Source organism: Mauremys mutica, chromosome 10 (assembly GCF_020497125.1).
Source record: "Mauremys mutica isolate MM-2020 ecotype Southern chromosome 10, ASM2049712v1, whole genome shotgun sequence".
In the NCBI taxonomy this organism is placed as follows: domain Eukaryota; kingdom Metazoa; phylum Chordata; order Testudines; family Geoemydidae; genus Mauremys; species Mauremys mutica.
Genome location: NC_059081.1, coordinates 79,036,697 through 79,052,562, shown reverse-complemented (window position 1 = coordinate 79,052,562; position 15,866 = coordinate 79,036,697). Strand labels below are relative to the sequence as shown.

Sequence of the window (15,866 nt, the reverse complement as noted above, 5' to 3'; positions counted from 1 at the left end):
TAGGTGCACACAGTGTATGAGTTCAGGTTAAATCATATTTTTGACAATAGCCAGATAAAGTCATCCCTCCTGTGGCATGTTATTTCTTTAGCATGTTTTAATATAAACAGCTGATCTTGATCTGCCATGATGATTTAATATACTTGCCAAATCTTGAAGCATAGTCTGGCCTGGGAATCAGAAGGATTTTTTTGTAAACTTTGCAGAAAGGTCGGAGGTCAGCATCAAAGGGACGTTGGGTAGTCCCTACAACAAGGACTCTGTCCTCTGCTTTCAAACTCTTCAGGATTTTGGGGAGATTCTTTTTCAGACGTTTAGGTTCCATCTTTAGGAGCAGAGATATATATGGAAAAAAATTGAAATGTTAGCACCCAGCCTTTAGAGTTAGGCAGGTGAAATAACTGTCCTAAAATAACACCTTCTGAATGCTCTATATAAAGAAAGCTTTATGGCTCTCTGTTAGAGGTACACTTACCTTTACACTTAATGTAAAGAGAGGAGATACTCAGCATAAGTGGGACTAAGTTAAGCTTTTGTCTCCTGGGCCAAGTCTGGCTATTGCAGGTTGAGTCAGCACTTAATTTCTATTATGAATTTGTGACTTCTTTGACTTCCAGTGTTTCCCTGTTTCATCTGCAGGCACTGACTAATTGGAAGGAAGGAAGCTAGCTTTTTTTTTTTTTTTTTTAAATTAAATCCCTTAATATCAGCTGGATAATATCAGTGTACTTGATTAATTTCAATACCAAGAAAACTGCTAGGATTTGTAATGTTTGCTCTTGTATCTTGGAGATCTAGATTTACAAACAAGCAGTTGTGTTTTCAAGGAGATAAGTGGGTTCCTCATATTCCGCTATGGTTTTAGCTTAGCAAGGCTCCAAGTTCATAAACTTAAACACTTGACTGTGTAAACTTAGTACTTATGTGACTGCAAACTATTGCAAATAAATTTCATCATTGATATTATATCGCTAACGAGCAGGGCCCTGCAGAGTTTATATGATGCTGTGGTCTTACTGTATCTTTAAAATTCATAAACTGATGCATGTAGATAAAAAATAATCTGCAAAGCAATGGATTGGGGTAAACATTTTAAAAGGGCCTAAATGACTTGAAAGCCTAAGTTCTATTTTTAAAAGACACTTAGGGCCCAATATTTAAAGGTATTTAAGCACCCAAAGGGATTTTCAAAAGCACTTTGACCTCAATGGGTGTTATGCACCAATGAGAGTTTGGTTGTTAGACATGTAATGTGATTTTCAAAATACCTTTAAAAATCTGGCCTCTAGGCACTGGGAGCCCAAATCTATTGAAAGTCAATGGGTCTTAGGCTCCCAAGTCACTTTTGGGTCTTTTGAACATTTTACTTTGTCTCCTTGTTTTACTGTATGTCAGGCTGCAACATGGGAGACCTTAACTTGGCTCTGGACTCAGCTTTCCATAGTGCAAATATAGAGGAGACTCTGTACTCTGAGGTATCTGAGTTTCAAGGATGGACTATATCCTGCCCTGTGAATGCCCTTGCCAGGCAAAGTTTTTCATCTGCTTGTACCACCAGTGGCTGAAAGGAGGGAAATACCTATTCTTTGGATTAAAGAGTACAAAGGAGGAGAAATTAGAAATGAAAGAAAACTCCAAACAATCAAGGGGAAGAGGAAATATCATTTTCTTCTAGTTTAGTTGGATAAAATATATATAGTTTCTCTTTTTCTAAGTCATTCTTCAAAGTTGCACTGAGAGTCTAAACAACGAGGAGTCCTTGTGGCACCTTAGAGACTAACACATTTATTTGGGCATAAGCTTTTGTGGGCTAAAACCCACTTCATCAGATGCATGGAGTGGAAAATACAGTAGAGAGGTATAAATACACAGCATATGAAAAGATGGGAGTTGCCTTACCAAGTGGGGGTGGGGGGGGGTCAGTGCTAACGAGCCAATTCAATTAAGGTGGAAGAGTCTAGTTTATTAGATTGCCAATTGCTTAATAATATTAGAACTGAAGTATTAGTGGGCAGCACAGTTTAATGGTCTGAAATAAGGACTTCACACAATCTCCTGAGTTCTTTACCTCAGCTTTGCCACTGATTAGTTAGGTAGCCTTTGGTGAGAGATTTCACTTCTCTGGCCCTGTTCATACTAGCCAGAGTATCCCTGAAAGCACTTCTTAAAATAAAAGTTTGTGCTACCGGTGAAGACTGGCCACACACAGTTGTGTTAAAAAGGGTTTGTAGCCAGTTCACACTAGCTGCACAACTGCCCAATATTTAGGGAGACATTTGGATTTGTACTTGCCTATCTCATAAGGATGTTGGAAGGAGTCCTTAATGTGAGTATAGTGTTTTGAAAATGAAAACTGTTATTTGAGAGAATTATCATTATTAAATGGCACTAATTAGGTTCCAAAATTAGCACTTTGCTGAAATAAATGGTAGAGATTAAACTATTACTGCTGGTTAGAGTTCCTGGTTTATAGGCTGCTAATACAGCCCTTCTACTGGGAAGAGTATCTTGGCAACAGGAATTGTCAGATAATTAACCAAAAACAACAACAAAATTCTCCCCTGCTCTTTCCCCTGGTCTTTGTGGTAAGTCCTAATTCAGCCATTACATTTTGAGCAATCCATTTCTGGTAGGGGTAGTAGCTTTCTGTATTTCCATTGATCTAGAGTCAGTTACATGTAGGAATCTTATTTTTAAAATCTAAATGACTGTACTAGTGCCAACCCCCCAACACTGCCTACATTCGCCGCTCCAGTGTGAAGCCTAGAAAGCCATTTTGGCATTAGTGTGTCTACAGCTCCTGTTGTGTATTTGAAAATAATGTATGTCCATTGTATTGTAGGGATATATACCAAAAGCTAATAATATTCCCATTCACTTTAAAAGAAAAATGTCTGTAGCAAGAAAGGCTGTTGAACAGGGTCCCCAGGGCTTTCAGCTGTCTTCCAAATCTGGAATGGAGAATGTGAGGTGTATTGTGAAGGTGCCCCAGGTTCCTGAAAAAAGATAGTGACTGTACTGCTTGCCCCATTAGCAACTGGGTTACCATGACAGATTTAATACTTGACTGTCTGGCTGTCAATTCTGGGAAGGCAGGAAAGGGCTGACCCTGAAAAGAGGAGGGCAGTGGAGACCAGTTTTATAATAGGCCTTCCACAAAATATAAAAGCAGCAAAGAGTCCTGTGGCACCTTATAGACTAGCAGACGTATTGGAGCATGAGCTTTTGTGAGTGAATACACATGCATCCGACGAAGTGGGTATTCACCGACAAAAGCTCATGCTCCAATATGTCTGTTAGTCTATAAGGTGCCACAGGACTCTTTGCTGCTTTTACAGATCCAGACTAACACGGCTCCCCCTCTGATACTTGACACAAAATATAAGGTTTTCTATTATCACAATCTCAGCCATTGTGCCACAGTCATTGCCTGGGGAGGTGTTCAATTGGCTCTCATTGACCGTATCCCAAGGCAGAATTTACCTTACCATCTCCAGCTACCTTTCTGCTTTGTGTTACCTGTCTTCCTTGATTCCTCTTTCCCTATGCTGTCATTACTGTTGGGGGTTCCCTCACTGAGGCCTGCTCAGACTGCTTGTTAATGCTATTAGGAGGACTATAGACTCCTTTAGCTGGATCAGAATGCTGGATACAGCTTGTGCTATTTGTGTAGCAGTGGGACTAGAGACACGTGAGCTCAGCCCTGGAGCCCATCTATTTCAATCAAGGAAAATGCGTGAATTTCCACTAAACGTGAAAAGATCGGAGTGTGATTTATAGAACTGTCCCTAGCATTGTGTTTTGGAAGTAATATAAGGGCAAAATTCTGACCTTAGATGAAAAAAGAACAGGAGTCCTTGTGGCACCTTAGACTAACATATTTATTTGAGCATAAGCTTTCGTGGGCTATAACCCACTTCATCGGACACACAGAATGGAACATAGAGTGAGGAGATATATATACAGACAGAACATAAAAAAGGTGGGAGTTGCTCAACCAACTCTAAGAGGCTAATTAATTGAGATGAACTGTCGTCAGCAGGAGAAAAAAAACTTTTATAGTGATAATCAAGATAGCCCATTCTATGCGTCCGATGAAGTGGGCTGTAGCCCATGAAAGCTTATGCTCAAATAAATGTTAGTCTCTAAGGTGCCACAAGTGCTCCTGTTCTTTTTGCAGATACAGACTAACACGGCTGCTACTCTGAAACCTGTCTTAGATGCGCACAGACTGCTGCTAATGAAGCCAGTAGACAAAGGCTATGAACGCTTAAGGTGCTATTTGTCCCAGAATCTTCTTTACAACAGTAGTTGCAACCAAGATTAGAGAATTAGTTGCTTTCAGTATGGTATGTCAGCCACCAGAGGGCATCAATCACCACGTATGCAAGTCATAAAATAAGCACTCTAAACGGCTTGTGAAATGACAGGCCAATCTAAGACAGTTAGTATGTCGTCAGTATCTTAAAAATATTGCATTTGTGCCTTGACAAAAAAAACAAGCTACCTTTTAAAAATAAATAAATAAATAAATGGTTCAGTTTGACATAGAATCAAAAGAATCAATTGTGGCTAAAGTCCTGAAAGCTTTGTGAATTGAATGAGTATTTCACATGTGACCCTGTTTGCTGTTGTACAGGTTGCTTTATATGAAACAGTGTGTTTCTGGATGGTTTTTTTCCCTTTTCTTTACTAGTGGGAAATTACTGATAATGGGAGGGAAAGAAAGTAATTAAAACAGAAATTCCAGGAGGTAAATAAAAATCTGTTAACTGTTTGACCTACACGCGTGGTTTTTACAGTGCAGATTTGTCCTTATTCCTTTATTATTGATAAATAAAGCTGAATAATTTAAGCTTGTCTTAAGTCTTAGTTTCTTCCTTTGTCTTTTTTAGGTCTCATTTTTCTTTCACTGTTGTTTCTCTTACTGTGCCATGAGCACTGGGCACATTACTTTTAAATAAGGCCAGTTTAGGTGACTTCTTCAAGAGCTTGTGGGAGGTCATGAGACTTTCTTTAAAAAAGTAAGAGTGAGGCAAGCTATTATATAGTGAGCATTGGCAGGTCTGGTTGTAGTGGTTCACGTTAAGCTGGGAAATGCCCCTGTTCCTTTGGGTCAGGTCTATTACGGTATGTGAAATTATAATATGTTGAGAAATCAAACAGGAGCCCCTCACCTCTTTTTCAGACTTCGGCACTTTTTTGTAGAATGTTTTTTCTGCGTCTCCAATCCAGATGACAGAAGGCTGTAGCTGCTTAGCCACCTAGGAGAAAAGAGAGGAAATATATGAAGTTAATTAAAATGACTAAAATTTCAGACCTGCCCTGCCTGCGCTTACTATTATAGTGGCTATATCTCACCAAATCAATTCCCTGCCATTTCAGGAGCCTTCGACATTGGTGCACCGTGGTCCCTCCTAGTCTCTGCCTGTGGCACACAGTAGTTTAAGCTCCCAAGGGCTGTACTGCTTTTGTCTAATCCAGGGATAACTGGTGGGGTAGAGGGGCCTGTGATGTGCAGAGATCAGAAAAGATGATCTCTACTCACAGATGAACTCTGATTCTACATCCACATTTAGGTATCACAGTTGACTGTTTTCTTCCCTCCGAAGTGCTGAGTGCTTGTAGCTGTCATTGGCTTTATTGTTGAGCACTTTTTGGCAAATCATGCCTCTTTTGTTTAGGAATCTAATGTAATGGACTGAGCCATGGCTTGACACCTTTGGCCAATATGTTTATCTCACATTAATTGCTACAATCGCTTGGCTTAAATTCGATACCGAGCTCCTAGTACATTGTGGTGACGTGCTATCTATTTTATTTGTGCAACAAGAGGCCTGTACTGCAGCGTTACACGATGTATTTAAGCAAAATAGGCTTATGTGAAATGTCAGCATTCACAAGAATCAGAATCAGAGGGGTAGCCGTGTTAGTCTGGTTCTGTAGAAGCAGCAAAGAATCCTGTGGCACCTTATAGACTAACAGATGTTTTTGCAGCATGAGCTTTCGTGGGTGAATACCCACTTCTTCGGATGCAAGTAGTGGAAATTTCCAGGGGCAGGTAAATATAAGCAAGCAAGAAGCAAGCTAGAGATAACGAGGTTAGATCAATCAGGGACGATGAGACCCTGTTCTAGCAGTTGAGGTGTGAAAACCAAGGGAGGAGAAACTGGTTCTGTAATTGGCAAGCCATTCACAGTCTTTGTTTAGTCCTGAGCTGATGGTGTCAAATTTGCAGATGAACTGGAGCTCAGCAGTTTCTCTTTGAAGTCTGGTTCTAAAGTTTTTTTGCTGCAGGATGGCCACCTTAAGGTCTGCTATTGTGTGGCCAGGGAGGTTGAAGTGTTCTCCTACAGGTTTTTGTATATTGCCATTCCTAATGTCTGATTTGTGTCCATTTATCCTTTTCCTTAGAATCAGAATATCAGGGTTGGAAGGGACCTCAGGAGGTCATCTAGTCCAACCCCCTGCTCAAAGGAGGACCAACCCCCAACTAAATCAATATTGCTCAGGCATGCAAGGGTGAAATCAGGCATCGCACAATTAGCAGCCTTGCTAAGAACTAAGACAAAATATTAAGTTTAGGTGCACATATTAATGTGCTTTCTACATCAAAACTTGGATGTACTATACCTCTGGCTCACAGCAGGATGGCAGCAATGCTACAGGCTTTTTCATAACTGCACTTCCTATTGCTATAGTAATCCTAGTGGTTTAGGAATTCTGCTGCCAAGTGTTAATCACATTGCAGTTGTTGCTGTCCTAGCTCTGTTAGATCACTCCGTGAAAGACGTGCTGGCTGTATGAGTAAATTATAACTAGGATTAGTTTTTCTGCCATGCTCTTGTTCCATTCCACTTCTTCAGATGAAGCTGTTGCTACTGGAAAGGGGGATGTAAATATCAGAAGCTTGTTTACATTGTGCTAATGTATGATTAATGACCATTCCAGGATTTACAGCCCATGTACGCTCACTTGGGATGTGGGAGACCCAGGTTCAAGTCCCTGTTTCAAAGTAGACAGAGGAGGGATTTGAAGGAGGGATTTCCCACATCCCAAGTGATTGCCCTAACTATCAGGCTGTCAAGCACGACTCTTCTTTTCTTTTTTTTTTTTTCATGTAAAAATTTGAAAGGTCTCATTTTCATTCTGCACTGGAACAAAAACCATTTTCAAAACCTTGAATTTTTGTGTGAGTGTGATATGGAATTGTTGTTTTCCAGCCAGCCCTAGAAAGAAAGATTCTTTTGAAAGTACTGTTAGCTTGGATTTAGGCATTCTAGCTGCACGAAACCCCCCCAGTAGAAAGTAGTCATTTTAAGTAGATTTCTAAACGTATGCTTGCCCTTTCTCACTGTTGGTGATTCCAAGAGGAAGTGATGCAATTTTAGACATGCAATACTTCAGTGGAAATAATCCATCAGTTCTGGAAAATGTCAAGTAATATCCCTCAGTTCGTTACTTGACTTAGAACTGTTTTAATGGAGGAAATTTTTGAAGGCATGAGCTAAAATGTTGAGTTATAATACTGAAGATTAATTAAAATAAAGAGACTGGATGATAAATGACTATATGTGAACTCTGCCAAAATTTCATGTGTGCAGATAGGCAGATATCTGCATCTCTATTTACCCATATGTATAATTAGGGAGATGAAGTGTGAAGAGTGATCAAATAGCATATGGAGTAAATAACTTGGATGAATGGCTAAAGGTATAAAATTATACAAGAATAAGGCCACATGGTCTTACATTGGGGAGGGATAGCTCAGTGGTTTGAGCATTGGCCTGCTAAACCCAGGGTTGTGAGTTCAATCATTGAAAATGTAGAAACCAGATTATTTGAAGAGTTATATGTTGGTCCCCTGAAACTTGCGCACACACTACCGGGATAAATTTAGAAGGCACTCTTGAAAATGTGGTCTTTATTATTGTGTAGCAGAATGGCAGACTCTTATCTTTATTGTATTGGAGCGGAATGGTAGATTTGGGGATCCAGGGCTCTTCTGCTGAGTCATCTTATCAGGTGTTTGAGACCTGCAATTCTGTTAGCTCCAATCAGGGTATAAGAGGGGTTGGGTTCTCTTTCTCAGAAGCCGAGGGAATCAAGGCCTGGCACAGAAGTCATGCATTGAAGAACCTTGTTTGGCCAAGCTTGGGGAAGAAAACTTAGGCTGAAGCCTAAGTTGTTAAGTTACCAAGAAAGCCAAAGCTCCTTAAAGGGTTCGTACAGTTTGTGTGTGTGTATATAAAATCTCTTCAGAGAAGTGCAGGAACTCTGCTTGCCTGCATATATTGCTTGGGGGGTTAGACTAGATGGCTTTTGCAGTCCCTTCTAACCCTATGGTTGTATGATCTAGCACCTTTTATCGAGAGATCCCCAAATCCTCAGCAAGCTCTACACAACTAACAAACCTTTTGTCACCTGGCACTTTATGATCACCTCAGGGACAGCTTGTGCTCCGAAGGACAGAGTAGCCCACGGACTGCCTTTGAGTATAGAGCCAGGGAGACCACAGTGAATGGGAGTTTGAAGCGGGACTGTGCTTTCCTTGGGTTGGAGGGTCACCTCCCTGCCCTTTACTCAGGACTGGGGCTAGCTGCTACAATTTAGTCTTCTGTTAATTTAGTCTAAGTATAGGATATGCACATACACCTCAGCACACCCCACAGATTAGACTTTGTTGCCTGATATACAAGGGGTTTTCCATATTTATTTCATTTAGGGGTCTGTTCTGCCATCACTATATTTATGTGACTTCCATTAATTGTTCAATCACATGCTGCGATGGGTCACTTCTCCCTTCATGCTTACACTAATTGCTAATGCTAATGCGGAGAGGAACTGCATGTGAACACTGAAGGGGTATTTTTGCTTTCCAAGGTAAATCAGTTGTACTAAGCTGATAGTCAGTTCAGTCTTTTTAATGCCCAGGGAAAGATGACAGGAAAACACGTTCCATACCTGTTACCTGACATAGTGGATAATGCTCTGCGGTTTGCCATGTGGAGAACAAGGGTGGGGATTTCCAAAAGCACCTGGCTGTGGTCTAACTCTGTTTCCTTTGAAGTCAGTAGTGAACTCCCCTTTACATCAGTGGGAGCAGAGTTAGGCTAATGCCGAGTGCTTCTGAATATTCCCCGCTAAACATGGTATGTTGTGTATGGACACTCTCACTTAAGTTGTATACAACACCCTATTCTTTTGGGGGTATTCTCTGGGATCCCACTAGGGCCTTTTCCTCTAGCAAAGAAGGCTCCCTCCAGATCCCCATCCCCTCAATATTGTTTCAGCAATGGGGTTGTTAGAGAGGTGTGAGGCACCTGTCTTCCTCAGATGGCTCCGATGCTTAATTTGGGACCTGTTGCAGCACTTTGGACTGCTAACTAGGCTATGGACCCACTTTTAATCTAAATAACATTTACCCTTTTTCTTCCTTTTGGCACCCCTGTTCCTCTTTTCTTACCTTCAACAATGGGGAAATATAGCAAACTGAAAACAAGGTAGTGAGTGAACCTACTTTCTACCAGCTCTTGAATAAAGCAGATACTTTAATGATCTCTGCTTTCTAATTCACAGCAATGAACTGTGAATGAGCAGAGGAGCAGCAGAATTCCACATATATGCTAATATGACATGATCCAACACACTGCTCTTGTGCTAATTAAAAAAAAATCAGACACCCATAATCCATTGGTATCTAATTTAAATTGTTGGCAGATACAGAGCAGACTGTATGTCCCCCTGAAAGTGCTTTATTTGAATTATCCATGGGTAGTTTGAATCCATGGATAATTAAATGCACTGTACGTAATTAATTTATAATTAAAATTTTATTAGCATTGCAGCATTCAACAATTTGTTGAAGTCACCAGCAGATGGCTCCTTAACCCTTCTAATACTGCATTACGTTAGCAACATTTGATAAAAATTGATCTTCACTGTAGTTTCAGCTACTAATCTGATGTACATTTATGACAAATGTTCTTTTGCTGTAACTCTTGCGCCTTCTGTCCATCTCTATTAATCAAAAATGCGTACAATCTGCATGTGCTGATCTGACTTTGTGTTTTTCATGGCAAATTCTCTTGCATGTGTCCAATAAGGACTAGGTTATCCTGCATTTCTGAATTAAAGCAGAACAGAAAGTAACTACTAAGTGGATTTTGTTGGGTGTAATGGCTGATAACCACCGTAGTTCTGCTGCTCCACGGTTCTGTTGTCAACATTTTGTCTTAGAGCTATTTCTGTTACTCTCCAGACTGCTTTGGTTCATGTTTGGAAGGAACGATATAACTGCAACTGTAAAAAACTTATGCTAAAATTTTCAAACTTGGGTGCCTATAAATTAAGCACTTAATGCCACACATGGACACCCAAAAAAACGGCCCAATTTTCAGAGTCACTGGGTATGTACAGCTCCTCCAAGCTCAAAGATTCCAGTCTTAATTTAAAATGAAAGAATAAAGTTACGTTTCTGCAGAAATTGATGGGTCACTGAAAATCGGCTCAGTCGAGCCTCATATCACTGTATTTTCTACAGTTGCTGTATTGGCAGCACAAGCCTAGATAAAGCACTTGTGAGGTCAAACTGATGAAAATCAGAAATGAATATTTGGTCCCAAATGTGTGAGGTTGACTAGAACAAGTAACAAGTAGAACAAGACTTCAGTAAGAATGTGGAAAACATAAAATCGAGTTCCTTTAACAGATATTGGTTTTATAGATAATATATTTTGGCTTGCTATAGAGACAGTGTAATAATAAAATCCTCTAACAGATTGACTTTTATTACATTTTAACTTTAGGAGATAAAACAAGATAAATCTGCTCCCTTCCTTTGAAATGATATTGTACGTTTAATTTATTTGATACTGGGCAACATACATCCTTGCATGAATATAACCTTCTCACAGGTTTTCCTTTTAGGCGGGCTTCATTGCACCATGCATAAGAGTTTACACCTTCTGACTGTTGGAATAAAAGTCTGATCAGTATTTCAATCACAGTCGGGAAATACTTCACAGCAGCGAAACGTTTAATGAAATGGGCTTTTTACGAACATTTTAGGGTAACTTCTTATTGATTTTTTTCAGATTTCAGAAAGCCACAACACAAATGAAACTGACTGATTTATTTTTATGGAATTTACCAAAGCCGGAGACAATCAATACCTTTTGTTACTCAATCTTCCAATAGTGATGCTGTTTGAAATAGAATGCAGTATGTTTCAACAGAAGGAGCACTATTGTGTTACTGTACCAGTAGCCCTTTCTCATCTGTGGCTCCTTGTATGATGCCTTTTCTGTGTGTTGCTGCTGCCCTGGGAAAGATGTCAAGTGAGGGGTTTAAGTGATTAATCTGATTGCTGCCCTTTTCAGTGTTGTTGCAATGCCAGTTATATTTTTTGCCTCAGAGTTGTGGCTTACAAACCGCCTACAGTTTTATACCTCCATGCCTGAGAGGTTTATGTCTTATAGCTTTTTCCCTTGCTGCTATCATGGCTAGGCTGCCTCCACTAACCTTTTATTTTGTCAGATAAATCGGACTATTATTTCTCCCATGGAAAACATTGTATAAGGTACGGTTTGCTGAAGCGCTACTCATGAACTGAGGCCCAGCTCAGCCGGCATAAACCAACCGTTCCGTTGACTTTAGTCAGGTGCAGGGTATGGAAAATAGTTATAAGCAAAATACTCCAATGTATGTTGGTTTCTATGGGAAGCAGTGGCGCTGGAACCGGGGTGTGTGTGTGTGTGTGTGTGTGTGGCAGCGGGACGTGGCTGGTCCACTTTTTGCTGGGGCAGACTGCAGCCCCTTCCCCATCTCTTCCCTCTGGCCAGGTCTCACCCCCTGGCCAGGCCAACATGGAGCCTGGCCGGGGAGGGGAACTCAGGCAGTTGTGGGAGCCGTACATGCAGACCCTCCACCTGCCCATGGTGCGGTGTGTGTGTGTGTGGGGGGGCGGGGTCTGAGAGCAGCCCCTGGTCTCTCCGTACGTCCCAGGGCGGGTGGCAGGTCCACGACTCCGCACCGGCTCGCCACAGCAGCCCACGCGGCTCTAACCCCAACCTGGCTCCAGATGCGGGGGAGGGCCTCAGAGCCGCAGCCGGGGCCATGGTAAGAGCCGCATGGGCAGCTGTGGGGCCGGAGACATGGAGGGTGGAGACATGGGTCGGGAGCTGCTCTTGGTGGGTGCCCCACACCATGGACGGGTAGGAGGGTCCATTGTGGCTCCCCCGCAGCTGCCCGTGTGGTTCTTACCAGCTCCGAGCCCTTCCCAGCCAGAGCCAGGTCGGGGAGAGCCGTGTGTGAGCCTGGGTTCCTCCACCTGCCCTGGGTGGGGGGCCCAGGGGGCGAGGACACAGGCAGGAGACTGCTTTCGGCCTTCCCCACCCTGGGGGGGCGGACTCCCCAGCCCCGCTCCAGCTTGGCTGGGGGCAGGGTCTCTGGCAGAACAGGGAGGGCTGGGGTGGGCCCTTGGGGGAAGGAGAGGCCTCAGGGGGATTGGACCCCTGGTTCCCCACTTATGGGAAGGATCCAGCACCCTTGACGTGAAGAATCAGATTCATTTCAGGCACTACTGGGACATCATTCAATATCAGATGGAAATCCTTCCTCTATGCTCTGAAACAGATCACTGTGGTATATGACTTCTCTGTGAGAACACGGGTGCTTATTTTTTGACACTCACAGCTTCCTTTAGTAATTTTGCTGTTAAATATTAATCACTCATATGTTTTTCAGTAAAGACAATGAAATTTCAGTGTTTTCTCACTAAGGTCATTTCCTCTAAATTACATTAAAAGTGACAGTTTTTAATACCTTGAGTCCCATTTTTGTCAGAGCTGGTTTGTATCTTGCAACAGAGCCCTTCCAAAAATAATTATACGAAAAAGGGATTTGGATTTTTGCATCTGAAACAAATTAAAGTCTCATTTTTTCCCAACGTTGTTCTCTTGTTTAAGGTGTCTCCCGTGAAATGACTGCCATCAGTTCAATGATGGATAGAAAGTTTCCTAATGGTCATTTAATGCTCTCTAGAGTTTAATTTAGTTACCAAAACTCTTTTGTTTGTTGAAGTGATTGGTAATCAAGAGTTCTAGGTTACTTCACCTTCATCATTAGACACCATAAATCCATATTTAGTAAATCTCATGGTTTAGTAATGGTTACATGGATCATATAATATGAAAAATAACTATCGCAATGTTTCCTATAATTCACTTACAATTATAAGTACACAATCTTTATTTTGTTTGGCTAACTATAAATAAGTATCTTTGTCAATACAAATGCCTTCTATGCCAGTCTGACTAGGGTAACAGTTGCTGTTGCGTGCAAAATTTATAATTGAAACTATCTGTTACTGAGATCTGTGAATCTACACACAAGGAAAAATGTAACGAGGTGAACTATTATGTGTCGGACAGTGAGATTCAGAGAGCTGTGAATATAAATGCCACATGTATGCTGCAATATACTGAAGTATTTTATGTCAAGAATTATACTGTGCATATACTCTTGCAGTGATCAGATACGTTACCTGTGCATATACATGCTGTGATCAGATACTAGTCTATCATGGAGAGGAAGAAACCTTTAGTGGGAACAAATAAGCTTCCCTCCTCATGTGTTGTGAATGTGTGCGGCGAACAGAGGACAGGCAAACAGAGGGAGTTTTCCTGGGAGTTCACTTTGTGGGAGTTCCCACAGAGTGTTTTTGCCTTTCAGGCTTTTGTGAGCAGTAAATACAACATCTGAAGAGGCTCTTAGAAGGAAGACAATATGGATAGTGAGCGATCAGCTGTTGTGACCTGCATGGGTTGTGCCATGTTTGTCTTTCTTCCAGAGAACAGAAGCGACTTTGTCTCTACAAAGTGCAAACTGGTCTCCATATTGGAAGACGAGGTTAAAGGACTAGAGACCCAAGTATCAGTCCTGTGTTGCATCAGAGAAAATAAAGATTTTCTGGATAGAAGTCAGCGTTTGGTACTGCAGGCACCGCATGCTGAAGAATCAGAGAGGGCAATGCAGAACGGGAAGAAAATTGGCAGCATGTGACCTCCAGAAGAAGAAAGAGGAGAACCCATGTACCCCCAGTGCAGATAGAGGTAAGAGTTTTCAGGCTCTCTGCACAGGTATTATGTCAGAGAATGGTTTGGAAGAGTCATCTGAGGGAAGAGATCAGAAGGAGACCCCATCAACCGGAAGGTATGGGATGCATTGTTCTAGGGATGGGGGTTCCATGACCACCACTCCCAAGAGGAGGAGAAGGATTGCTAGGAAGAGATGGAATCCACCTAACGAAGAGAGGGAAGAGCATCTTCGCAGGCAGGCTTGCTAACCTAGTGAGGAGGGATTTAAACTAGGTTTGCTGGGGGATGGTGACCTAAGCCCTGAGGAAGTGGGATACTGGAAGGAAACACAAGGAGGAGGGTGCAACGGGGAAAGCCTCCTGATTCATACTGAGAAAGTAGGGTAATTGGCTAGTTATCTTAGGTGCATGTGCACAAAAGGAAGAAGTCTGGGAAGCAAGCAGGAAGAATTGGAATTCCTGGCACAATCAGGAAACAATGATGTGATTGAAATAACAGAGACTAGGTGGGGTAACTCACATGACTGGAGCACTGTTCAGAAAGGACAGGCAGGGGACAAAAGGTGGAGGAGTCGCACTGTATATAAGAGAGCAACATGATTGCTTAGAGCTCCATATGAAACTGGAGAAAAGCCTGTTGAGAGTCTTTGGGTTAAGTTTAGAGGCGAGAGCAACAAGGGTGCTGTCATGGTGGGCATCTGCTTTAGACCACCAGACCAGGAGGATGAGGTAGACAAAGCTTTCTTCGGACAACTAACAGAAGTTTCCAGATCACAGGCCCTGGTTCTTATGGGGGACTTCAATCCAGGGCCGCCCAGAGGATTCCGGGGGCCCGGGGTCTTCAGCAGCGGGGGGCCCTTCCGTTCCGGGACCCGCCGCCAAAGTGCCCCGAAGACCCGCGGCGGGAGCCCCCCGCCGCCGAATTACCGCCGCAGCGGGACCGCTGCCGAAGCGCAGCCCGGTCTTCGGCGGTAATTCGGTGGCGGGGGGGGGGTACCCGCCGCGGGCCTTCCGGGCACTTCGGCGGCGGGTCCCGGAACAGAAGGGGCCCCCCGCCGCCGAAGACCGGGCTGCGCTTCGGCGGCGGCGGCGGCGGCAGTGGGTCCCGCTCCTCCCCCCGGCCCCGGCCCTGGCCCCAGCCTCTTACCGAGCACGTCTCTGGCGGGGCCTGAGCTCCGTCCCGCTCAGAGCCGCGTGGTGAGGGGGCGGGGCTGTGAGCTCCACGCCGAGCGGAGGCAGCTGCCCCGCCCCCTCCCCACGGCGCTCTGAGCGGGGCGGGGCTCAGGCCCCGTTGGAGCTCCCAGCCCCGCCCCGCTCACCACGCGGCTCTGAGCGGGACGGAGCTCAGGGGCTCGGCCGGAGACGTGCTCGGTAAGAGGCTGGGGCCGGGGCCGGGGCGGGACCATCTCTGAGCGGGGCGGGGCTCAGGGGCCCCGACGGAGACGCTGAGGCTCCAGGAGAGGGGCGGAGGCAGGAGCCTCCGCTCTTCTCTTGGGGGCCCCTGCGGAGACCGGGGCCCGGGGCAAATTGCCCCCTTTGCCCCCCCCTCTGGGCGGCCCTGCTTCAATCCCCCTGACATCTGCTGGGAGAACAATACAGCGGTGCACAGACAATCCAGGAAGTTTTTGGAGTGTGTTGGGGACAACTTCTTGGTGCAAGTGCTGGAGGAACCAACTAGGGGCCGTGCTACTCTTGACCTGCTGCTCACAAACGGGGAAGAATTGGCAGGGGAAGTAGAAGTGGGTGGCAACCTGGGCAGCAGTGACCA

At 43.7% G+C, this 15,866-nt stretch overlaps 1 protein-coding gene across 3 annotated transcripts in view; it reads right to left on the bottom strand.

Moving 5' to 3' along the window:
* IQCA1 (IQ motif containing with AAA domain 1) overlaps positions 1-15,866 on the bottom strand; it is a 163,883-nt gene that overhangs the window by 10,671 nt on the left and 137,346 nt on the right. For all 3 annotated transcript variants that reach the window (XM_044978528.1, XM_044978527.1, XM_044978529.1), the window contains 2 exons: positions 5,178-5,264; positions 148-325 (listed from right to left, as the gene is read on the bottom strand). In XM_044978528.1, coding sequence (XP_044834463.1) covers positions 148-325; positions 5,178-5,264 — 265 coding nt within the window. The remainder of the gene's footprint in view (positions 1-147; positions 326-5,177; positions 5,265-15,866) is intronic.